Source organism: Perna viridis, chromosome 15, assembly GCF_037379345.1.
Source record: "Perna viridis isolate PV_CMFRI_1.1 ecotype Kerala chromosome 15, ASM3737934v1, whole genome shotgun sequence".
Classification (NCBI taxonomy): Eukaryota; Metazoa; Mollusca; class Bivalvia; order Mytilida; family Mytilidae; genus Perna; species Perna viridis.
The window spans coordinates 26,460,180-26,485,176 of NC_142459.1; the positions used below are offsets into that span (position 1 = coordinate 26,460,180).

At 32.5% G+C, this 24,997-nt stretch overlaps 1 protein-coding gene and 1 long non-coding RNA gene across 3 annotated transcripts; one reads left to right on the plus strand and one right to left on the minus strand.

Annotated features, from left to right (window-relative positions):
* Positions 1–2,290: 2,290 nt before the first annotated feature.
* On the plus strand, positions 2,291–7,518 carry LOC148597630 (uncharacterized). Its single transcript, XR_015919078.1, has 2 exons — positions 2,291–2,502; positions 6,045–7,518. It is a non-coding gene; the product is annotated as an uncharacterized LOC148597630 (long non-coding RNA).
* On the minus strand, positions 7,083–17,820 carry LOC148597631 (uncharacterized). 2 transcript variants are annotated; one of them, XM_088563465.1, is made up of 2 exons: positions 17,656–17,820; positions 7,083–13,418 (listed from the first exon to the last, which is right to left on the minus strand). In XM_088563465.1, the coding sequence occupies exon 2, from the start codon at positions 13,413–13,415 to the stop codon at positions 11,910–11,912; it is 1,506 nt and encodes a 501-aa protein (XP_088419591.1). In that variant the 5' UTR covers positions 13,416–13,418; positions 17,656–17,820; the 3' UTR covers positions 7,083–11,909. The 2 variants fall into 2 exon arrangements, with proteins under 2 accessions (XP_088419591.1, XP_088419590.1); XM_088563464.1 differs by lacking the exon at positions 17,656–17,820 and adding an exon at positions 14,535–14,632.
* Between the last annotated feature and the right edge of the window lie 7,177 nt (positions 17,821–24,997).

Here is a 24,997-nt window from a genome sequence, read left to right on the forward strand (position 1 = left end):
TATTACTTTTGATAAAAAGCTGCTTCATTAGTCAAACTAAGCAAATTTGTGGTTTATTCTGACATGGTAGATACATGAGCTGTACTATGAGTTCCAAATCATTATTTAATCCCCACTTGTGACTTCCATATATGGAAATATTAATATTCGAACCTCCGTTTTTGTCTTTAACTCAAGGGAGCCTCTTGTTTAAAGTAAAGTATAATGACTGGTACAACCAACTGTTTTAAACTATAGATATGGTCATTTCAATTATAATAAATCCAAAAAAAATTATACCAATATCATAGTTTTAAAAAAATATAGCTTTTCATATGCAGAAAATACAGATTTTAAGCCATTTTGGTACCCCAGGCAGATACAAAAGGACCTCAATATGACAGGAAAAGGACTTTTTCTTTAAAACAGATAGCTATGATGCAAGAAAAATAGTTTATTGGTATAAATATTATAATAACAACTGTCTGCTTTAGATACTTTTTGAAAAAATTCAGTTTTTATATGAAAAAACACCTTTATTTTTCTTGCCGCATTAGAATCTGTCCATTTGAACCACTAAAAAAGTCCACTAAATAATTGGCTGTTGACTTTTGTGACATTTCTGTGTTTAAATCAACCACACAGTTATATGGCAACTCATTTTAGCTATTTATTTGAAAGAAAAACAAAAAATAAAAAAAATATTCATTTTTTCATATATAAGAGGCAATGTATGGAAAATGACTATTTTCAAGTCCTAACCACATACTTAAAATGTGTTGTAACTTGAAAACTATCCTTTATGCAGGAGTATTACTTGCTTTAGGTTACATGAATATAGATATGCTCATCATAAACAGTCAAGATAATAATTTTATTGAACTGATATTATACAAATTCATGAAAACAAAATGCATTTCCAAATTTGGTAAAGATTAACCATAAATGCAAAAAACCAGAGCTACCATAAAAAATCAGGTTCAAAAGTTGGCTAATTCATCATAAAAGTGTTACCTGCATTGGGGTACTACTTTTTCAGCTGGTAAAGACCACTTGCTGAATATCCAACTTTACTTGAAAAACTGGCTTACTAGGTCTCAGTATCGTATTAATTTTCCCATAGACTTCTATAGTGAAGTGCATATTTTTAGGATTTTTTAAAAAATATGTAAATTGATTCAATAAAACTTTCACTTATGTAGCATTTCTAAGGACATGTGAAAAAATAATTTCCCGCAAAGAAAATAGGGTGAGTCCACGAAGATCGGACAGAAAAGTAGTCTCGAACTATAAATAGCCATTTTCCCTACTTTCACTTTCGTTTTGCACTCACCAAACCAACCTTTTCAGTGGAACATTTTTATGATATTATGTTAGATTTTCTTTTAACAAAGTTCTTCATCTTACAGTGTGATGTTTGCTCTATTTTATAAGTCATTGTTCATATCTTTTGACAAAATATTAGTTTGTAGAGAGGCAGAAAGAAAATGCACTATATTTTTATAGCATCCATGTTTTGACGTACACCTGCACAGGGATATGCAATACGATACTGGTACCTTAAGCTGATGTTTGGTTTGTGAAACTGAAACTACCATCTTGAGAAACAGATCATGTTTACGTTTTGTTCTGCTGATTTTTACCGAAATTACTTGCCTTGGGCTGAGCAAATTTTCAAAAATAAAATTTTTGGGACTTTTTTTTCTAAACGCTTACAGATATCAAGCTGGTATTTGGTATGTAACTCTACCATGATGAGTATCTATAGGTTTTGTTCTGCTCCGCTGACTTTTACCAAAATTACAGGCCTTCGAATTAACAATTTCTTTTAAATCAACAGTTTTCAGGACTTTTTGTCTCAACATATTGAGCTGATGTTTGGTATGCGAGTTCACAGTGTATCATGATCAGTTACAGATCAAGTTCATGTTATGTTGAGATTTTCTATAAGGCCCCTGAATTTTTTAAAAAATACTTTTAATTTGAGTCATATTTGTGGATGTGTGGGTTAAATTAGCGCACTCACTAAGGTTCTTTGTATTAAAAAGTGTCTGTTATCGACAGGTATTCATGTTCAGTTAAGACAGGTTTAAGTGTTCTGTTTTACATATAAAAATAAAAATTTCACTGTAACTTATTAGTGTTCTTTGTTAAATACTAAGGTCATTAGTTCACTGATACCAGATTAGTGTTTAGTATTAGATATTAAGGTCATTTGTTCACTTGTTACTGATTTTATGCATGGAAGTACAGCGTTCTTATTCTTGTTCTTCTTTTTCAGGACATTTGTATCTCTAGTGGCATTGAAGAATTTGTCAGATGGAATCAGTCTGCTTTGATCTCAATTGTTCCATGTTCATCTTGACTGTGTATATATCATCTTCCAGTACTATGTGCAAAGGGCTGTTTGAGATTATGGCATTTCATCATCATCCGTAGATTCAGCAACTGGGGACCTACCATAGAATTTCTACTCTTCAATCTTCCAGAATGGATTTCAACTCTCCCTTTCTAAAGACAAATGTAAGATCAGCTTGACCTCTTGAGTATTCTAAAATATATTTAGGCCTTCCTTTTTTAAGAACGACCTAACCGCCTTTTTTAAGACCAGCCTAACCTTTTTTTTCAGACTATCCTAATTCTCTTTTTTTAAAGACCAGCCAAAACCTCTTTTTTAAAGGCCAGCCTAATCCTCCTTTTTTTAAAACCAGCCTGACCTTTTTTTTTTTGGGGGGGGGGAGGGGGGTGGGTTGAAGTATAACCAGTTAGGATCATCTTGTTACATGTCTGATGTATTTTTTTCAGTGTAATAAACTCAGAAGTGATTAAGGCTTTCCAAATCTGTAGGGTTTAGGCCATTTGATATGACAATTTACATTACAATTCACATATTACACAAACAGTGCAACTAACTAACAATCTGTGCCATTAACTCAATTAGCTACTAAATGAACAGTCAATTTCAGTAATTTTTTCTTGAGAACACAACTGAAACTCTCACATGTTTCAAAAACCTGAGTCAGTTTTTACTAGTTTCAGGTTTTGGGCAAGCTGTTTAAGGCACAAAATGAACTGACGAAGGAATGTCGCAATATTTATTTATCTATGAGCATTATTTTATTAAAACTACATAGTGAGAAATCTATCTAAACCTATATATTTCAAATTTAAAACTGGCTCGGTTCAGACTTGTATAGGTGGTTGGTTTTCTAAGGTTCCAAAATGTACATTTACACTGATATAAAGATCTTTAAAAAAAGTGTTCGGTATAGACAGGTTTCACCGTATATGAAACCATCTTAATTTTGTGTCAAACTTTTTTTTAATGTGAAGTGAAAACTTTCTTGAATTACCTCCCTTAGACCATTTTTTAGCTTCTCTCAAATTCACTCTTAATATTTATAGTCATAATATTTGAAAACTTTTTTTCACAACCCAAAGAAAACTGAGGACCAACACTATATCCATCTTAGGCACTGAATCTTTTTAATACTGAAGGTATAGGGGGTGGGGTCGGATAATTTGGAGAAAAGTAATTTTCAAAATTTAAGCCATTTTTAGCTCACCTGGCCAAAGGCCATGTGAGCTATTGCCATCACTTGGCATCTGTTGTCGTCGTTAACAATTATACACAACTCTTCTCCTCTGAAACTACTTGACCAATTGAAACCAAACTTGGTATGAATGTTCCTTGGGGTATCCTGCATAGAACTAATGTGGGGATTTTTGATTCGTCCAAAAACATTGCCGCTGTTACTAAAACAAGAACATAGGGGTCAGTTTTTCACATATATTTCCTAAACCGTTAGGTTTAGCTAAATTCTGACATGGGGTAAAAGTGTTCAGCATGATGAGATCTATCTCAGGTCAAATTTTGGTTTTAATCCCTTAGGTCTCACTAACCACTTCCGGGTCAAATGGCCACCCCCCTATGTAGAACCAAAAACACACTGAACCTAGACATATGCATTGTAAGTGCATTATTTGTGTGTATTATTATTAAAAGTAGTCAAAATAAAGCTGAAAATGTGTACTTTAAAATCATATATGCAATTAACTACAAAAGTGTATAAATATTGTTTACATGTTTGAGTAACTTGCCTCCATGCTGTCAGTTAGCAGAACAGATAAAAATATGGATTTTCAGTATTATTTATTCAAGTAAATTTTGTGAAGAATTTCTACAATCATCGTACCATTAGCATAATGATTTTGGAAGCCTTATTTTCAAAGCTTCACAACGGTATGCAACTTTAAGATGTCATTTGTCCTGGGAATTCACTGTGAGACTTTGAAAATTACCTTTTTAACATGTAAAGTAATGGAAATGTTAGAAGTGGTTAGTGATACCTTAAGCCATGTTGGAGTTGTTGCCCTTTTTCAACGATTATTGCCATTTTCAATGTTATTTCTTTCAAAAATCTTCTCCTCTGACACTACTTGACTAATTGAAACCAAACTTGGTATGAATGTTTCTTGGGGTATCCTGCATAGAACTGATGTGGGGATTTTTGATTCGTCCAAAAACATTGCCGCTGTTACTAAAAATAGAACATAGGGGTCAGACAGTAGTTTTTTCACATAGATCTCCAAAACCGTTAGGTTTAGCAAAATTCTTACGATAGCTGAAATGATCCATATTATTAGGACTACAAAAGTCTTCAGGGATAAAAGTTGTCAGATGAGTTATTGCCCTTGAAAGGGGAAAAATGACTCCTTTTTTAACAGTTTTCAGTCAATATCTTGAGAACTATGATAGATTTAAAGAAACTTTCAATTGTTGAGAAGATCTTATAATAAGTCCTACCAAAGAATTCTCGAGTCAAAATTGTTGGACAACTTCTCGTTAAAATTTATTGCCTTTGAAAGGCAACATTTAACCAGGTGAGCGATTCAGGCTTCCGGGAGCCTCTTGTTTCTCTTCTTTTTTCTCGGGCATTGACAGAAACAAGAAAGAAGAATTGAGTAGAAAAAAAAAATTCAAAAATTGATTTTCGCCTCAATGAGGTATTAAAATTTGCCAAAAAAATACAAAAATGCTTCAGTTTATCTCTTGGTGTCAAAAAGATTCGGAAATGGGAGGTATAAGGGTACCTGAAAATCATAGTTTAGTTGATTAGGGTGGTGGGTGTGCATGGGTGCTATCTCAGCTCACGCGCTATAGTTCCATGTGGGGTATAAGGGTTAGAACCACCCTTTTGATAATTTTGTCTTCTTAGTCTAATATATTTCCCTTTAATCTGTTTCTTGTACCAATTGTTAGGCACATAACATTTTTTGTACTGAGGGGGAGGTTTGGTTTGTTATGGAAAAAATAAGATTACTCCAAATTTGAGCCATAAGTATTTTACTCAGTCATTGATTGAAAAAAAAAATATTAATATTGTTTAATATTTCCACCATCCCTTAACAATATAGATATTCAAATACAATTTTTAACTACGGCTGCTGCTGAAAAAAGAAATACTTTTCGTGTGTGGGCAAAAATTAACTCAACATTAAATCCGAGCCCCTTCAAAAAGAAAATGGTCTGTGTCTTACTTTAATATTAAGCAAAAGAAATTCTTCGCAGGGCAATGTTTGATTAGAATGCAGATGTCTAATCATGAACAGTTGGGCCAAAATTTTACGCGCATTCCAAGCTTGATACAGATCTCAATTTTAATAGCAATTAGCCAGGAAAAGAACTTGATCCCAAAGTCACTGTTTTGCCCTTTATTGCTCAATAAGCACAACCCCCACAATCAATCAAAGCCTTTCTTTTAAGGATAGGTATGTCACCTTGAGGCTCATTTATAAGATCTATTCATCTTTACTCAAGCTATTATCTGCAAAACAGGAAAATGTTTGTTTCTGATCCCTCATTCGTAATTAGTTCAAGTTGAAAACCGTAAAATCAATCCCAGACTTTCTTTGGTGGTTTAATTTCATGAAAATTGATACACTCAATGTATACTAACATGAAAAATCTACAGACGACAACTGACGACAGCATGATACCATTATTCCACTGCAGTCAACAATGATGAAACTGACTATAGCATGATATCATTTTTCCACCGCAGTCAACAATGACGATAGCATGATGTCATTATTCCACCGCAGACAACAATGACGAAACTGACGAGAGCATTATACCATTACTCCATCACAGACGACAATGACGACACTGATGAAAGCATAGTACCATTATTCCACCAGACAATGACGAAACTGACCATTGTTTAAACCATTATTCCACCACAGACAACAATGATGAAACTTGACGACATCATGATACCATTATTCCACCACAGACGACAGAGGTACTGACGACAGCATGGTACCATTATTCCACCACAGACAACAATGATGAAACCGACTAAAGCATGATACCATTATTTCACTGCAGACGATAATGACGAAACTGACGACAGCATGATACCATTATTCAAATACTGATAACAATGATGAATTGACGACAAGCGTGATACTATTATTCCACCGCAGACAACAATGACGACACTGATGAGAGCGTAGTACCATTATTCCACCAGACAACAACGACGAAACTGACTATAGCATAATATCATTATTCCACCGCAGTCAACAATAACGATAGCATGATACCATTATACAACCGCAGGCGACAATGACGAAACTGACGACAGCATGATACCATTATTTGATGGCAGACAACAATAACGAACTAACGACAGCGTGATACCATTATTCCACCGCAGTAAATTATCTGTTTCAAACTTTTCTTGTGTAAAATGTACTAGTGAAATTGAAAGGAACCCTCTTTAATAAGGCCTCCAACATGGATCTCCTTAGTAGATACAATCAGGAAGACATGACCTCTTTAGGAGATAAAATCAGGAAAGCATGAAACATATCATCATATGGTTGTGATAAATTGGGCACATCTTGACAAAACATCAACAAGACCACACTTTAACAGTCCTTCCATTGACACTAGAGCTAAAGCCAAGAAGAGATAACATGACGTCATACCATTGTGTTGGAAATGCGCAAAATTAACCCCTCATGGGAACATCTTCAGAAAATGGCCACAGACAGGCCAGGACATTAAAACTAGCCCTTAAGGGCAAACAAAGAGATTTTCGTACAATATGTTTTATTTTTTTTTACACCAGCAGTCTGAATACTATTACATGACAATTTACACAAAAAAATATCAAATTTGCTTGGATTAGAAGTAAAATTCTGGATACTTGAAAAAACTCAGGAACAATAACTCTTCTCTTCTAATATGGAGGACTGCAATGGCTTGATAATGTTTCACAGTAATTTTGAATTGAAAGCATATTTAATTTACACATGATCAAAATTGACATACATGTATTATTAAGTTATTGCAATAGTAATTTTAGAACTTTAACTTCTATAGCATTAAAAAAAAAATACAAAAAAATCAAGTGGTAAATGTTGCTAAAATATTGTAATAAAGTGTACAAAAAAGAACAAAGAAAAAAAAACGAAACAAAACAAAAAAACAAACAAAACAAAAAAAAAAAAAAAAAAAAAACAATAAAAGTCCCCACTATGAAAAACATCTTGATGATTCAAACTCTTGTTTGTTCACAGAAACAAAATTTTACTACTGATGAATGATGGACAGCATTGACATGGAAGAAAAATGGATTATCTCCCTTAGAACTACCTGTACAATGTAATACAATATACTTAAGAATTAATATTATTGAACTGCATCTCTGTTGATACTAAATAATTAAGTGTAAGTTTTAAATCAGGAAAAATGCATGTCCATAACCCACAAATATGACAGAATAATTTTACTCAAGGATACTTTCTTTATTTGAAAAGATTATGCTTTGATCATCTGTTCAGAATAATTTTTTAAGAGAATGTAAGAAAAAATAAATTTTTGACAGAATTAGCAATGTTTTCCAATTTAGCCAATTACCAATAATGTTTTTAAATTTGGAAATCTCTACAACTGAATGAATAATTACAAATGAACACTACATGTACATGTATTTTATAAGTGTTATTAACTTCACTCTTCAACATGCTGAAGTGCAAGTTCAAACAAATAATCAAGACACAATGTATAATACATGAAAAACCTTTGATAGCTTATTTCTGCATAAATGGAAGTTCTCACTAGAAAAAATAATTCCATCTTAAAAAAAGAATCCGAATAGTTTGCCTTTCATGCGATAATCTTTATTGGCAGAGCACATAATTGAAGACTCCGTGAATCAGCAAAGTCTCTTGAACTATACGCAATCTTTAAATAGTTCATGTTTACTGTGTCCTGAAGATGAAAACATATTCCACAGACTCTATTGGAATGTGTCACATTTTTGATGGACATTAAATATTAGGTTTGTCATTAATATCCATACTGATCATGATAAAACATGTTGGATTCGCCCATTATCGGAAAATCCAAATTCACTAAGTGTTTAGAACTAACTTCCACCATGCCTTGGCCATCTACATGTAGATACATGAATATTGTTCCTAGTGTATCATAAGATAAATTCCAAATCATTCTACCATTTAATGTACATGAACATGTAATTCCATATGGCTAGGCCTTATTAGTTCTAAAATAAAAACTGGGTTTATTCATCTCAGGAAAAAGCCTTGTTAACAAGTCACTTGAGATTTCCTATTAAATTGTCAGACTTAGGTGGAATTGAACTATAAATAATTGATGTAAACATATTTACAGTGGGTATCCAGGGGGTTCATGGGGTGATAGAAAATTTGTGTTACATGTATCTTCATTCAAAATATCCAATGAGCAAATAATGACCTGAGTGCTCTTGGGGGACCCCCCTTTTTTAAAATTTTTCAATCCAACTCTGGAAGTACATTGTACATACACACGAAAACGAAACATATATATTTACAAAAAAAAATAAGAATAGAAAATAAACAAATATTGTAAATAAATAAATGTGCATTCTACTCATGCCATGTACATTTATATACTGATAAAAATTACATTTAAACATAGATGATGTACTGTACACATGGTAAGTATTGAAGAAATCTCCATGTATTTACAATTAGTGAAAATAATTTTCAGTTTATTTACATAAAGTCAAAAATATTTTGAATTTCAAGAAAAAAAATAAATATACATGTAACTTCAGAAGGATTTATAAATGTACATTACATGAAGAAATGTATTTAAATTTAAAAAAAATAAATAAATTTGACTTGCATGTACATGTACAAGGATATCACAAGTTGTCAAAGTTGAAGGTGAAATGTCTTGTAAAACAATTCAAATCCTGGACAAAAATAAAAATTAAAGTATAGTACATGTTTTTGCATAACTACTTCTTTTACAGTTTCATTTTAATTTTTTGAAAGTATTGTTTTTATAAATATTCAGTAAAAGGATACATACATGTACATGTATTCATAATATTTATAACTACAATAAGATATAACTATTTGTTCACAGTGCCTAAAATGTTCATTGTTTTTGAGTCTTTTCAAAGAATATACATGTACATGTATATATGATATTCATGACAAATAACAAATAAATATTTCTTAAATCATTTGAGTATGACTAAATCAAAGATAGAAACATGAAAATGATAAATACAACTATATACATGTACAACAACAATGAAGTGAACAGATTTTCACTGATGACACATCTAGATACATGTATCTGAAAAACTTGATGAAGACCAAGACTTATTAATAAAGAAATATGAAATAATTTCCAAAAAAAATCAATCATTTTACTATATAAACTAATTTTGTATTATTTCTTTTAAAGATTTTTAATTAAGTTAATTGCAAAATGTATTACATTTATGTAAATAAAAAAGTATAAAGTTATTAAAGATAATTAAGTCAATAAATTAAAACATGTTTCTGAAAAACATTTCTTAGAAAAAAAAAAAAGATAATTTCTGATATCGTTATAAAGATTTCTGATAAATTAAATCATTATAGATTAAACATATTTTATTTATCTTTATATCTGAGTTTGTTTAATAAATTAATATTGTCTTAGTCCATCAAGAGAAAAAAAAAAACACCAAATCATTCTAAATGCACCATTCAAAGTACATATACATGTTACAATCTTATTAGTCATAAAAATATGAACTGGCATTGTTCCTCACATGAATCATTCATTAGGTTTGAACTAATTATAAAATACAGATATAGGTGTTAACATAATTACAGTGGAGGATCCAGGGGTTCAAGATGTAACCCCCCCCCACACACACACACACACACACACAAAATAATTATTAATTTTTGTAATCTATGGACCTTAATGAGCAGATAATAACCTGGCACCCCTCCCCTTTTTCATAATTTCTCCTTCCGCCCCTGTTAGTGCTTAATATATCAAATCAAATACACATACATGTACATATATATTTACAACAACTGACTTAAAAATCAACATTTATACATGTAGATGTACATGTACCTACATGTGAATCAATAAATTGGAGATACATGTATTCCTTTTAATTATTGAAGTTGCAAGTACATGTAATCACTGTTCTGGGTAATTTAATGTCCTTAGTAGCATCTTTCAATAATATACATGTAATTGATATTTCAAGAAAAAAAACAATAAAAGTTCTGAAATAAATGAACCATTTAAAAAAAATTTGTTCATTTTAGTTGAAGCAATGAAGACTTATAAGGATATCACATGTTGCCAAAAAAAATTCTATTAAATTAATTCAAACCATGACCAAAAAATGCTACATGTACATTACCTGACTGTACTTTTTTAATTATTGTTTTAAAGAAAGTTATTTTTAAAGGCCTACATCTAAATACTGGGTATGAATAAATCACTAATACAGTACATGTACATGTACTTAATTTTTACCATATTCATATTTTGATGTTGTAACTTGTAATGGTGTTAGATATTTACACAAAGCAATACTAGTATTAAAATTTTAAATTTTAATTATCTTCAGTTTTCAAACGAGAAAATTTCATTTATTTAGAAACATGAAAATGCAAATATATACAACAAAAGCAAAAATTATTTTCAATGATGACACATCTACATGTAGATACATGTACATGTATTTGACAATCTTGATGAAGACCAACACTGATTGATAAAAAAATATAAATCAAATTTATTTTACACTGTACTCAATATGAAATTTCTGTACTATTTGAAAGATTTTTTAATAAATTAATAATTATCATATTTTTGTAATCTTATGCCAAGATAAAAGTAGAAAGTTCTGTCAAATATTGTTAAGATTTTTGAAAATAAAGTCCAAAAATTAAATCCTGTTTCTTTTCTTTTAATCATGTTAATTATCATATGAACAAATGTATGTTTATTTATGTCTGACAATTAAAACAAAGGTGGAAATGTCTGATATTATTAAAATTACTTTAGAAAAACAAACCTTATATACTCGAATTCACCTCAGCCTGTTTTTATTTTTTTTAATTATATCATTTTTCTCCTATTTACATTTAATGAAATAAAAACCCGAAGTTCCGAAAGAAAATGTTACAACTGGTACCTAATAGATAACTTACCACATATAGTATTCAATTGGCAGGGAACCAGATATGTGGCGGGAAATCATGGTACTTCAACTCTTCAATTGTGAGATAATAGGGAACATTTCAAAATATCCATAGAAACAAGATGGCGGATAAACAATAAGCTCAATGCAAAATTCTCATAAAAAATAAATATGGAAATATTTCGATCTCGGAGGTAAGAACGAAAAATAATTGTATGAAAGTTGTAGTACAGAACGACATGAATAAAATGGCATTTTTTTTAAAAAGAACTTATGAGTAATGCAAACGGGCTGAGGTGAATTCAAGTATACATATAAAAAATAAAACATGTTTTCTTACCTTGAAATTGAATTAATCTCAATAATTTGTTTATCTCAGTGATGGTTCTCCATCGAAAGTCAATATACAGTAAATATCCTGACCTTCTTCCTATCAACAACAGTGAGGAGATGGGTCACTTTATCATAATGTACACACCGAGGGAGATACAACCCATCACCTCCACTGACTACAACTTCATGTTTATCTCCATCCCTTGAAATTAGTAATAAATTATGTTTGTTAATATCACACACAAAAACATTCTGCTGTTCATCCATTGATATTCCAAAAGGCCGTGACATTGTATTGTGATCCTTGAATGTAAAGATAACTCTGAGATCAGAATCTAAGACAGTAACTGTGTTGTTGTTGTTGTAAGGACAGGTATAACATATTCTGTTGCCATCTGTGTCTATATATGAACCACCATGAACAGTCTGGTCATCATGGAGTTTGTCTATTTTTTCTGTATCTATATTAATTTTTCGGATTCCTACCCGATGTACACAGAAGTATAAATGTCCATCACTATGTGTAATTCCACTGACATCACTCTTTATCTGAAGTGTTTTAATGATTTTACTCCTGTCTACATCTATGATGGAGATTGTTTTATGGTCAGGATTAGAAACAGCAACATGGTTCTCATTGATGACTGTTACATCCCATGGTCTTCCTCCATTAAATCTGACTGATGATTTGTGTTGACCATCACTGTGTAGTATGTTTACTACACCATTGGACCCATCAGTCAACACCAGGAGTCCATTAGGCAGCCTACAACAACCACGACACCAACCTTGATCTACTGTAAACTGTTGTTTAAGTGTCAGTTGTCTGGGGAATCTTGTCTTCACCTCTGCCTGACCTTTGTTTGGTTTGTTTATGTCTATGGAGGTTGTATTTTTTTCTTTTGATACTTTAATGTCACACAGAGTTTTTATTCCAAAAATTGTGTCGTCTGCTGTGATGTTTTCATTCATTTCTATGTCTGTATTATCCATGGCTCTTTCTTCAGATAATTTGTGTAAGATTTCTTCTGATTCTTCAACTTCTCTCTCCATTTGTTTTGTTGCTATGAATGTTTCGAAATTTGATGCGTGTTTCTTAATGAGTTCCTCCTGTTCCAATAATTCACCAAGTTTTCTTTTATTTGATTCCAGGATTTTTGTGGTGGCTTTGATTTCATTTACATTTTCATTTACAACTGACTCTAACTCTGATAGTGTTTTGTTTTCTAGTTTCTTAATTTGATCAATAAGATTTTGTGTTCTTTTTTTCACCTCTGTTGATAGTTTTTCCTTTTTTTCCTGTAGGTTTTTCATATTTTCTTCCCTATCAATGATTGCATTCAAGACAGCTTGATGATTTGTTTTTATATTGGTCCACAAATCCTCGAAAACTGCAGATGATTTTACTTCACAGATGACATCTTCTATATCTAAAGTGTCTTTACACTTTTTATGGGACTCCAGTCGACATTTTTGACAAATAACACAATCGTGTGATCTACAGTAATATTGATATCTTTGTTTGTGTTCTTCACAGTCGAGTTGAATTTTTTTGTCGATGAATGATGCCATTTTCTGCAATATAAAGAGAAAAAATGAATTTTAATTTTAGTCCAGGAGACAATTCTCTTAAAATCAATTATATATTGCTTAGTATTTTTGGGATTTGGCATTGGTTATATTTTTTTGTTTTGACGGTGGTGGTCAAAGCAAAAAATTTCCTCCAGCGTCAAATCCAAAAACAGATAAAGCTTGTTACAAAATGTATTTTTTATCGACTTTTGAATGAGTTTAGACCTTTCATACATGTTAAAATCAGTTACATATAGCTGTGCTGTGAAACGTAGCTTTAACTATTATTTTGTGATTTGGCAATGGGGATTTTTTTTTCTTTTGACGGCGGTGGATTCAGCTTATTACCAATTTTTTTTATCGACTTTAGAATGAGTTTATATAAACCTTTCATCTTTCAACTACCCTGGACTTTTTATGAGCAACTCGGCAGGTGTTTCTAGAAAAGCAGAGGACACTTAACCTACTTTGTATGTATTATTTTATTTACATGTACTTCATGTTCTTTTTTTTTGGTATGTGTTTTCCATGTATTGTCTTCATCACTGTATTACTTTCTTTTGATTTCTGCTAGGACCTTGGTTCCCTTAATTACTATTCATACAGCGGGTTAATTCTCATGGAGCGAGTGGTCAAAACACTAAGCCTCTTGACCTGACTTTGCAGATACGTACATCAGTCGTTTGAATTGTAGCGACAAATAGCAATATTTGACTCTTTTCTTGCTACTTGTCACTAATATTCAAATGACTGTGCGTACATGTATATTAAGCCCTTGTTTTCCGTTAAAAAAAATCCAAAGTTGTGATTACACAGATTAAACCTACTCCAGCAATGCCAGAGGCTATTTGGCAAGCTATTTTCTGACTTGGCGCCATCCTAAGAGTTGGGGTATGAAGGAACGGAATTCAAACTTCTTACGTTGTAGGAGTAAGGTTAAACCTCTCAGAAATCTCAAATTTAAGTACTGGCATCCCTTTCAGGATCGGTGGTGGTCAAAACAAAAATATATTTCCTGCACCGAATCCCAAAAGGTTACTGTCATGTCTTAATTTGGCACAACCGTATATATCAAGTTTGAAAATCAACACAGTTATTGAGGGACAATGTATGACTTACAGACATGCAACACAGTCAGGGATTTAAATTAGCGGTAGTTCTGCGCCTTTCAGACAGACGCGGAGTTTCTGTTTCAATGATGACGTCAGTCTGCGAGTCTCACTAATTGACGACAAGAAGTGACAAAAAGCGACAAAAAACAACAAGTGGAATAGCGCAAAGGAAATTTTGTTTTCATTTAAACAAAGACATACAATTGTTTATTTATGTGTTTGATTTAAAGCAAAAAACAAAAAACAAAAAACAAAAAACAAAAACCAAAACAAAACAAAACAAAAAAAAAGAAAATATTGTTTTTAAAAACCAGGAAAAGAATATTTTTCAGGTAAACATGTGAAGATAAAAGGTTGTTTGAAATATTTCCAAAATGATAGTAGCCTCATGAAGATTTTTTATGAATATTCATATTTGGTCATTAAATAAAATTAAGAGATTGCTTTGGTAAATAAAGACAGGTCCGACAGCACGTGATACTGGTTTTTTTAAGGGAGCTCAACCCAGCCCTGGTATCACTGTGTACGTGTAGGATAATAAAGAGTAAAAAGTTGATATCTTTATTTACCAGGTACGTGAACAATTTAAATTTGATATTTTATTTCCAACTTTTATAATTAGAATTTTAGAAGTAAAGTTTTTAGTTGAAGTTCCATTTAAAGCAACTAAGTAAATATAAATAATTAAATTCTTATTTATCAAAATAACTAAACGAAAAAGTATATTAATTAAATAAATAAAAGTATAAATAGTATTACGCTTATATTATTAAAAAAAATATATTTTGATCATTACTTGTGTACGTTTAGGACAATAAAGAGTAAAAAGTTGATATCTTCATTTACCAGGCCAGCCTCGAAAGCATGCAGTGTCCGATGGGCCACGGACACAAAACAAAAATAAACGTATGCCAGAGTCACAGCAAGAAAATACCACCACCGCTCCACCAGACTCTACCATTAACTAGTTTTCCCCAAACACCAAAATGTCACTCGAAAAGAAAACTATAGTGACTGTCCATAAAAACGTGTCGGAGGGGGAGGCAGTCGACATCTCGAGGAGCCATGCCATGCCCTCGACCTCTCAGCTCCGACCACACAATTTACGACATACCAATACACCCAATTTTTTTTAGAGTAAGGCATATTGCTAATCTTGGTATTATTTTTTCAAGTTTTCATATCTCTCTAGATAATAACCTATTCTATAATATATTTTGAACTAAGTTCTTCTATAACAATGCATGTTGCTATATTTTTCTTTAAAGAAAAAAAATCACCCTTTCTTTAAAACATACTACTTAATATTGTTTCCAAATAATTTCCTTTTTTTATTTCACATAAAACATGTTTCTATACTTTTATCAATTTGAAAACACATCAAATCAAATCTAATATATATAGATATAGTTTCTTTATGAATTGTAGTATCTAATTTGTTCAAACGGTTCATTGGTCAAATTGAAAAGATGTTATTTTAAATTTGTATCAGTTGACTTTCGTTTTTTTCTAAATTTTCCTAAAAATAATTAACTCATTTTTTCAATAATTATCTCATTTTTTTCCTATGTCACTTTATTTTGCCTATAAATGAAAAAAAAATTGTCGCTTTAATTTCTCGAATTCTTGACCTTTCTTGTCCCCACTTGACACCTCTTGTCACTAATTAACTATAAATTTCTATAGGAAACATTTTGTTATAGTTTGCCAAACAATGCGACATTGAGTCACGGTAAGATAGCTACTTGTTGCAGTTTGTGTTAAAGCTTCCTGGTTCAATCATAATACAGAGTATCAGAAGTACCTGTGAAGTCCGAAACGAACTCAATATAACATCAAACGAAACGAAGAACGAAATCGAAAGAAATGAAATATAACAGAACCCAGATCCATTATTTTAATACAGAAATTGAAACATGCCCCAATAATCATTTTAATTATTAGGATTTTAGGCTATGCCAATGATGGACGGAGCACTTGTGCAATCGTCTACTTCCGTCAGAATATTTTAGCCATTCATAGTTCTGGTCATGCATTCTACATACATTTATGTAGGTCGCTGACGCTCCGTTCAAACAATTAATTGTGTTTTGGGTAGGAAGGAAAAACTATTTGAAAATAATATACGTTGTGAAGTGGCTCAGTTAAACGTACATAAGAATAATGAATAAGTTAACGATAGCCACATTTAAAGGGAAAAAGGGAACTACATACGACTACATTCAAGTTACCTATTCATTTTTAAATGCATAATAAACCATTTGATGTTTAACTAGAAATGAAAACCCAGCGAGATTGTAAATAGTCTTCAATCATAGAAAAGGAATGATAAAAGGAATGCCGAGTACTAATTGGGAAAACTGTCTTATGCAGGCATTGAGGCCTATAAATTTGAATTATTGAACAGACAGTTTCGACCTGGAGGTCGATAAACTGAATTTCGACCTGACAATTTAAAAACTGGGAATGGTCAACTAGTAGTTTGTAGTTCAATTATGGGCTATATCGGAGTGTTCCATGTAAACCGATATCGAACCTGAACATTATGCGAACTGGCACGCTACTATGATGCATTATAATGCATTTTAGTGTGTGTATTTTTAAATATTTTTCATAATCAGAATGGTGAATTTAAGAAAAATAAAACGATGAGTTTAATATTAACCATTTATAACAATAAGCTTATGTTAAGATACGTTTGAATTCGATTCCCGTACTTCCCCTTTATTCCATATTTTTGCAATACGACGAATATTTGAGGCGATAGAACGATCGATAAAGATTGATTCAGTACATGAGTACTTTGATTCTACACCATGAGTCACGTCTACCATTGACAGTGTCTGAATTCTACGTGGATTGGTACTTGAAAATACATGTATTAAATACTTGTTATACATGAATTTAACGAGTGTACACTGTATGTGGCAGACCTCATTCTGTTTTGATATTTCCAAAAAAAAAAAAAAAACAAAATAAAAAAAAAACAAAAACAAACAAACTAGTCTTAGTCTTAAGGTTTGACCCTTGACATATTTATCAACAATTATGAAATAATAAAATACGGACAATATAAGAAGACGGTACAATGAACTGAGGTAAATGCTGAATGGAAAAGTAAATCTTACTCTTTACTGGTCAGTATTCCCAATTAACACAAAGTTAACTTATTTGAACGTGCCAGGAAAACGCCCTGTTGGTTTAGTATGGAATGTTATCTTTTTACTTCCTGGTATAACCACAGATTACACACGATTAGTTATGGAAGCTCATAGGGTACACCCGATTCCTAGTTTTTTTTTCAAAATAAGTCAGAATAATTAGTTAAAACTCGTCTTGTCGACATTTCAAAGGTCAGAATGTTGTTTTATAAGCAAACATGTCGACTTTTATCATCAATTATTTCTCGTTTTTTCCTAGTTCAAATGATCGAAGTTTGTGCATTATGCATGTATCATGGCGGCTTGTTTTTGTCAACTTTGTAAACCACATGTCCACATGTTTTATTTCAAAACACAATTACGCATGCGCAATCACGAATGTCGAACGCCTGTCAGATCGTTATTTACATCGGCTAGTTCTACTTCGCATCAACAAATAATTTATTTGAACAAAATACAACTTGCTAAGCTAATATAATATTATTTCCACAGAAAACACAATATTAATGCTACAGGCATATGCTTTTCTCCCACAGGCGTATGCAGTCGTATTTAAGTAGGACCGGATATATCTGCCAATCAAAATCGAGCTACGTAAAGGACTTCGTCGACATTAAAATGATATTTTTTAAATAATACTTCACTTGAGAAATAATTTCTTAAATTGTTTTTTTAATTAAACCATTCAAACAAATACTCTCTTCAAACTATTTTAAATCAGTTTCATTTTAAATTTTCGATTTTCGTCGTATCTCGAAAATGCCCGTATGTGTATACGATCAACGGCGGAATGCTTGAAAACGAAGTGCAACGAGAAAACAATGACATCTTGGTAGGTATCTGTCGAAGAAGAAGCGAAGTTATATACCAAGAAGAGGGGTATACAACGACAATATTACCATGATGATTGAAGCGGAGTTCTGACGGAGGTGTCAACAAATTAAATCTGCACACGGTTGCTGTAGTCTGTACACATGTTAAGGCACGAAACCACAATTAATTTTCCCACTGTCTTCTTTATAGCCTTTCTGTAATTTAAAAAAAATTCCACCGGCGCAATTCAATTCAGATTTTCAGGGACGTTAATTTGAACCTTCCAACAACTTATATAAAAAAATATAAAAAAAATTACCATTATTTTTTCAAATTTTATGCATAAACACAGAGATACCCTAAAAAATGACCCAAAATGGCTTCTGGATGTCACAAACTTGACCTTTTTTGACCTCACCAAATCACAACCTAAATGTCAAATTTCTCATTTCAACACATCTACTAAAATAATTTCATTATTCCTCTTCCATTTGAGCACAAAAAGTATGAGAAATTCTGAAAGGAAGTGTTTCTAAAAAAATTTTGAAAAATCTCCTATTATTATAGGAACTATATTCGTATACAACGAAAAGCTAAGGGCAGATAATTGTGGTCTCGTACCTATTAGATGCGCTAAAGTTAAAATACTGTAATAAAAAACTATTTTCTGTTATTTCATCATATTTCCAATCATTCTGCAAAGTTTCGATCAAATCGGTTCATTATCATGTCCACAAACCAGCTTCAAAGACAGCTACCCAAAACTGTTTGCAGCTCTTCTTTCTTATCTGAAAAATTCCAAAAGTTAGATATGACCACTTTTATCAATATTGCAATAACTGTTTTACTTTTGGAGATATTTTCACAAACTAAAGTGTTTTTTTCTCTTGGATAATTATAGTATTTGAATTACAAATTTTCTTTTATCAAAATAGTTTTAAAGTGGTTTATTTTTTTTTTTCAAATTCCAAATATGGAAAAAAATAGAATTGAATCAAATGAAGCTAAAATTAAAAATACTTCTACTTCATAAAAAAAATAGAAAAAAATATTGTAAATTACTTTAATAATTCAGAAAACAGCCCCAATTTACAGATTATTGATAAGTTGAAAAGTATTTGTGTAAATAATTATTTTCTACAGGTGGCAATATGACCAATAATCTAAAGGCTCAGGGTTGCATACTCATACATAAAGTTCTTCAGATAAGAAAATTTTTGAATAATTACACAGGTATTTTAGGAAATTTTCATCACAGCAAGTTTTTTTCTTCACATTTTAAAGAAAACAAAATTGATTTATCACATTTGGGTCTCAAAGAACGAAAATTATAATATAGTGGTGCAAAAATGGTCAATTTAATTTTTTTTTTTTTTTTCTAAAGGCATTTTATTTTTTTTTACTAGTATCTACTTAAAAAGTACAAAAACAATCCCAAATCAAATATTTGTTATCAATAATACGGAATTAAACCACCATATTGGCTTTCTTTTGATGATTCTTTGAAAACCCCCCATCACTCAGGGGGCAGTCTAGTATCCTATTAGGATCAAATTATCTGATCTAATGAGTAAAAGACTGCACCCTGAGCCTTATTAGAACTAAGTAAACATTGTCAGCATCTAGAAATTCTCACCTAAACTATCAAAAGAACCAAAAAGTACAAATAGTAGCCCTTTCGAGACTAAAATCATACCAAATTTTGTTGCGGAAGCATACAAGAAGAAGATTCAAATATGTTTACTGATGGTAATACTCCACACAACAAAGGCAAAACTGGTCTAGCAGGAAGCCACAAGGTTAGTAATGCTGGACGGTTCAAGAAAGGTCATACTCCGTGGTCGAAAGGTCTCGTTTTTGAGAATGCAGTTTCATCAGATGAAGAAGAGTCAAAAGCTTACATCCGAATGAATCTGCAAGATCACCAACAAGACGACATCAAAGCTGATTCCGTATCCAGGACTGACAGCTCACAAGTGGTAAAAGAAGATGGAAGTGGTGTGATTAAATCCAGTATGATCCTGCGGCCACGGTTCCTGAAAGCAGACAAAGAAAAGGTGACATCAAATAATTCTCATATTATTGAGAGTGAAAAGATGTTTGACATGTTCAACTTGGCGTACCAACAGCACAGGGAAACACCAAAAACTTGTAAGAGGCCATGGATGGAGCCACATAGTGACAGAAAATGGGGTGCCTGTATCATGTACAGAGTTCGGTGTGCAAACTGTTGGTTTGTGACTCCAACACTAGCAAAGTTGTACTCAGAAGTTGAAAACAACAAGCCAGGGCCAAATCCAGCCGGTACTAACATTGCGCTAGTTTCAGCAGGACTAGATAGTCCAATAGGAAGCACCAAGACCCAGGAGATTTTAGCGCGTGTAAGTGTTCCACCTCCATGCAAGAGTGGTATGCAGAGAAACACCGACCGAATTTCTAAAGTTATGGTAAAGCAGAACAAGGACGACATGAAAGATAAGGTTGAACAAGTGAAGGCATACAACAAAAAGAAGGGACAACCAGAAAATGTGATAGATGTGACCTTAGATGGCAGGTACCCAACTGCAACAAGGTCCAGCAGGAAGAAACCAGGGTTAAATGCATCACAGGCACAGATGCTTGCGATTGAACAAAATACTCCATGGAAGTTTGTAGTCGCATCATCTTCACTAAACCAGCTATGTTGGAAGGGAGCTTGGCTCAGAGGAAAGGGATTTGATGCAGAGTGCCCAGGCCATGAAGACTGTACTGCTACCCTTCATAGAACTATACCAATATCAGAATATGCCATGGGAAAAGAAATTGGAAATCAGCTTGCACTGCAAGGTATGCTTATCCGTTATGCCACAACAGATGGAGATGCACGTTCCGCTAAAGGAGTAGAAGATGCCATACATGTACTGTATCCTATGTGGGAAGTGCAGAGACTGGCGGACCCAGTACATCTAAGCCAACATCAATTCCGAGCGGGAATGCGAGCTGAGTTTAGTGAGACCATGTTTCATGGACAAACTAAAGAAGAGAACAAAGACTTGAAGAAAATGTTTAGCCTGGACTTGAAGTGTCGCAGTTCCATGATATTGAACCAGTTAATGAATGAATATAACAAGGACACAGAAAAAGTATGTAAAAAATTACCTACCATCCTTTCAACTACAGTCCAGTGTTATGGTGGAGACTGTTCATCTTGCCTTAAGGAGTCTGTGGTATGCAAAGGTACAGTCAGTGATAACTGGTGGACTAGATCCTTTTACCTAAGCACTTACAACATCACTGTGCTGAAAATAGATGAAATTGATGAAATTATACTGCTAGAACTACTGAAAATGATACTTAGTGAGGAAGCAGTCAATAGCATGAGAATGTTCCACACAACAAATAAAAATGAAGGAGTTCATTGTGCATTGAGTGTGAGTTTACCAAAAAATGTAACTCATGGAAAAAACATGGAAGGCAGACTTCATTCTGCAATACACAGGACCAACAACAGACCTGGTACATCAGCCAAGATGAAAAGCAAAGAGTTGAACATTAAAGTGTCCGAAGACTGTGAGACCTTCTTTGATAAAATGGACAGAGAGTATACTTACAAAAGGAATTATGAGCAGAAACCTGAAGTAAAGATAAGAAGGTTACAACAGACAGCTGTCAGACTGGAGGAACACAAGATTCATAAAGAGCTCCACAAAAAGAGACCAGACTATGTAAAAGGGCAACTAGATCCTGTACCAGATGAGCTGATGCATGATGCATACTGCAAGAAGAAGATGCCTAAGTAAAAGACAGACAGCTTAAAAAAATCAAAGGTCCTTTTAAGGACCACCCAAATCTTTCAAAAAGATTTCTTATATTGATACGAATAAAATGAAATTTAATGAATAAATGAACACTTTCCCCTGCCCATTTTCTTTTAAATCCATTAAAATACCTAAATTATTATCTGGCATCTTAAGGTGCACTAAACAGGGGGGAAAGGGGGCAATGTGACCTATACATTCCCCTTTCGACACACATGTTTGCCTACTGTTGTTGATACCATGTGGTTCCAACACCAGATGAGCTACATTTATGCATTTGGTATTGTGGCACAGGTGTGATACATCAACAGCTGCTAACTGTGCAGCCCTATGCTGTATCATGTATGCAAGCCTGTGCACATATAATAATTTCCACCCAATGGCACCAGGAAATCTACAATGTATGACCCCATATTTGCCATTTGGTGTACATGACCCTGTCCAAATAAAACACTCTCCATTTAGCCCAAGGGCACATTTTTCCTCTAGCTTTTGATGGTACTTCTGAAAAAAGGCATCCATTTTGTAAAGTTACTTTTTCAAGCAAGATTGAGTAGGAATATTTCTCAAAACGAGGATTTGGTACTCCTCAAAACCACAAAAAAAGTCCAAATTTGAGATATCCATCTCCTATCTTTTGAAAAATGGCTAAATTATGCAAAATTTCCTCAAAATATAGTAAATTTGATATATTTCAATAGTACTGTACCTCTACTACACATATGAAACATAAAAATACTCACCAATATAAAAATGTAGCCATATCAGCTGTTTTTGTATGCAAACATACCTCTCTATTAGGCACGAAACCACAATTAATTTTCCCACTGTCTTCTTTATAGCCTTTCTGTAATTTAAAAAAATTCCACCGGCGCAATTCAATTCAGATTTTCAGGGACGTTAATTTGAACCTTCCAACAACTTATATAAAAAATATAAAAAAAATTACCATTATTTTTTCAAATTTTATGCATAAACACAGAGATACCCTAAAAAATGACCCAAAATGGCTTCTGGATGTCACAAACTTGACCTTTTTTGACCTCACCAAATCACAACCTAAATGTCAAATTTCTCATTTCAACACATCTACTAAAATAATTTCATTATTCCTCTTCCATTTGAGCACAAAAAGTATGAGAAATTCTGAAAGGAAGTGTTTCTAAAAAAATTTTGAAAAATCTCCTATTATTATAGGAACTATATTCGTATACAACGAAAAGCTAAGGGCAGATAATTGAGGTCTCGTACCTATTAGATGCGCTAAAGTTAAAATACTGTAATAAAAAACTATTTTCTGTTATTTCATCATATTTCCAATCATTCTGCAAAGTTTCGATCAAATCGGTTCATTATCATGTCCACAAACCAGCTTCAAAGACAGCTACCCAAAACTGTTTGCAGCTCTTCTTTCTTATCTGAAAAATTCCAAAAGTTAGATATGACCACTTTTATCAATATTGCAATAACTTTTTTACTTTTGGAGATATTTTCACAAACTAAAGTGTTTTTTTCTCTTGGATAATTATAGTATTTGAATTACAAATTTTCTTTTATCAAAATAGTTTTAAAGTGGTTTAATTTTTTTTTTTCAAATTCCAAATATGGAAAAAAATAGAATTGAATCAAATGAAGCTAAAATTAAAAATACTTCTACTTCATAAAAAAAATAGAAAAAAATATTGTAAATTACTTTAATAATTCAGAAAACAGCCCCAATTTACAGATTCTTGATAAGTTGAAAAGTATTTGTGTAAATAATTATTTTCTACAGGTGGCAATATGACCAATAATCTAAAGGCTCAGGGTTGCATACTCATACATAAAGTTCTTCAGATAAGAAAATTTTTGAATAATTACACAGGTATTTTAGGAAATTTTCATCACAGCAAGTTTTTTTCTTCACATTTTAAAGAAAACAAAATTGATTTATCACATTTGGGTCTCAAAGAACGAAAATTATAATATAGTGGTGTCATTTTTACTAGTATCTACTTAAAAAGTACAAAAACAATCCCAAATCAAATATTTGTTATCAATAATACAGAATTAAACCACCATATTGGCTTTCTTTTGATGATTCTTTGAAAACCCCCCATCACTCAAGGGGCAGTCTAGTATCCTATTAGGATCAAATTATCTGATCTAATGAGTAAAAGACTGCACCCTGAGCCTTATTAGAACTAAGTAAACATTGTCAGCATCTAGAAATTCTCACCTAAACTATCAAAAGAACCAAAAAGTACAAATAGTAGCCCTTTCGAGACTAAAATCATACCAAATTTTGTTGCGGAAGCATACAAGAAGAAGATTCAAATATGTTTACTGATGGTAATACTCCACACAACAAAGGCAAAACTGGTCTAGCAGGAAGCCACAAGGTTAGTAATGCTGGACGGTTCAAGAAAGGTCATACTCCGTGGTCGAAAGGTCTCGTTTTTGAGAATGCAGTTTCATCAGATGAAGAAGAGTCAAAAGCTTACATCCGAATGAATCTGCAAGATCACCAACAAGACGACATCAAAGCTGATTCCGTATCCAGGACTGACAGCTCACAAGTGGTAAAAGAAGATGGAAGTGGTGTGATTAAATCCAGTATGATCCTGCGGCCACGGTTCCTGAAAGCAGACAAAGAAAAGGTGACATCAAATAATTCTCATATTATTGAGAGTGAAAAGATGTTTGACATGTTCAACTTG